The 663-nt window shown below is 65.3% G+C and overlaps 1 protein-coding gene across 1 annotated transcript in view; it reads left to right on the plus strand.

Annotated features, from left to right (window-relative positions):
- Positions 1-2: 2 nt before the first annotated feature.
- MAP3K15 (mitogen-activated protein kinase kinase kinase 15) overlaps positions 3-663 on the plus strand; it is a gene marked incomplete at both ends in the record, with an annotated part of 99,706 nt that continues 99,045 nt past the window's right edge. The window contains one exon of the mRNA XM_008055746.1: positions 3-339. Coding sequence (XP_008053937.1) covers positions 3-339 — 337 coding nt within the window. The remainder of the gene's footprint in view (positions 340-663) is intronic.

Consider the following 663-nt stretch of genomic DNA (forward strand, 5'->3'; position numbering starts at 1 on the left):
CTCCCCCGACCGGGGCCCTCGGGGCGGCGGGCGAGTCCCCTCAGTGCCCGCTGCCACCGGGGAGCGAGGGCGCAGTTGCGCCAGTGGAGCCCGACGGGGCGGCGGAGGGCCCTGCAGGCGGCGGCGAGGGCAGCGGTGGGGGCGGGCCACGGCGGGCTCTGCGGGCAGTATACGTGCGCAGTGAGAGCTCCCAGGGTGGCGCGGCTGGCGGCCCCGAGGCGGGGGCGCGGCAGTGCCTGCTGCGGGCCTGCGAGGTCGAGGGCGCTCACCTCACCTCTGTGCCCTTCGGGGAGCTCGACTTCGGAGAGACGGAGGTACTCGACGCCTTCTACGACGCAGGTGAGGACGGGTGCACTTCGCCCCCACCTCCCTCCTGCTTTTCTTACCCTGCAGAAGCCTTGGCACCTGCCCTGTCCCCCTTACTTCCTCCTGGTCTCCTCTCCTAGTCTCCTCCTCATCCTCTCGCCATCCTCCCTCTCCCTCCCTTACGACGGGATCGCCCTACCTTTGTGGGAGGGTACAGTAGGTGACATGGTACCCTTTTACAGATAAGAAAATATAGACCACAGGCATTTAGACCTCTTTAATTCTTCAGTCTTTTTAAACATCAGATAATAAACAGCCGATAACCCAGTAACGATGCTGAGCCCTCCCCCCCCCCCC

The sequence above is a fragment of the Carlito syrichta genome, unplaced genomic scaffold (genome assembly GCF_000164805.1).
Source record: "Carlito syrichta isolate Samal-C Ts95f unplaced genomic scaffold, Tarsius_syrichta-2.0.1 Scaffold301942, whole genome shotgun sequence".
Taxonomy (NCBI): Eukaryota; Metazoa; Chordata; class Mammalia; order Primates; family Tarsiidae; genus Carlito; species Carlito syrichta.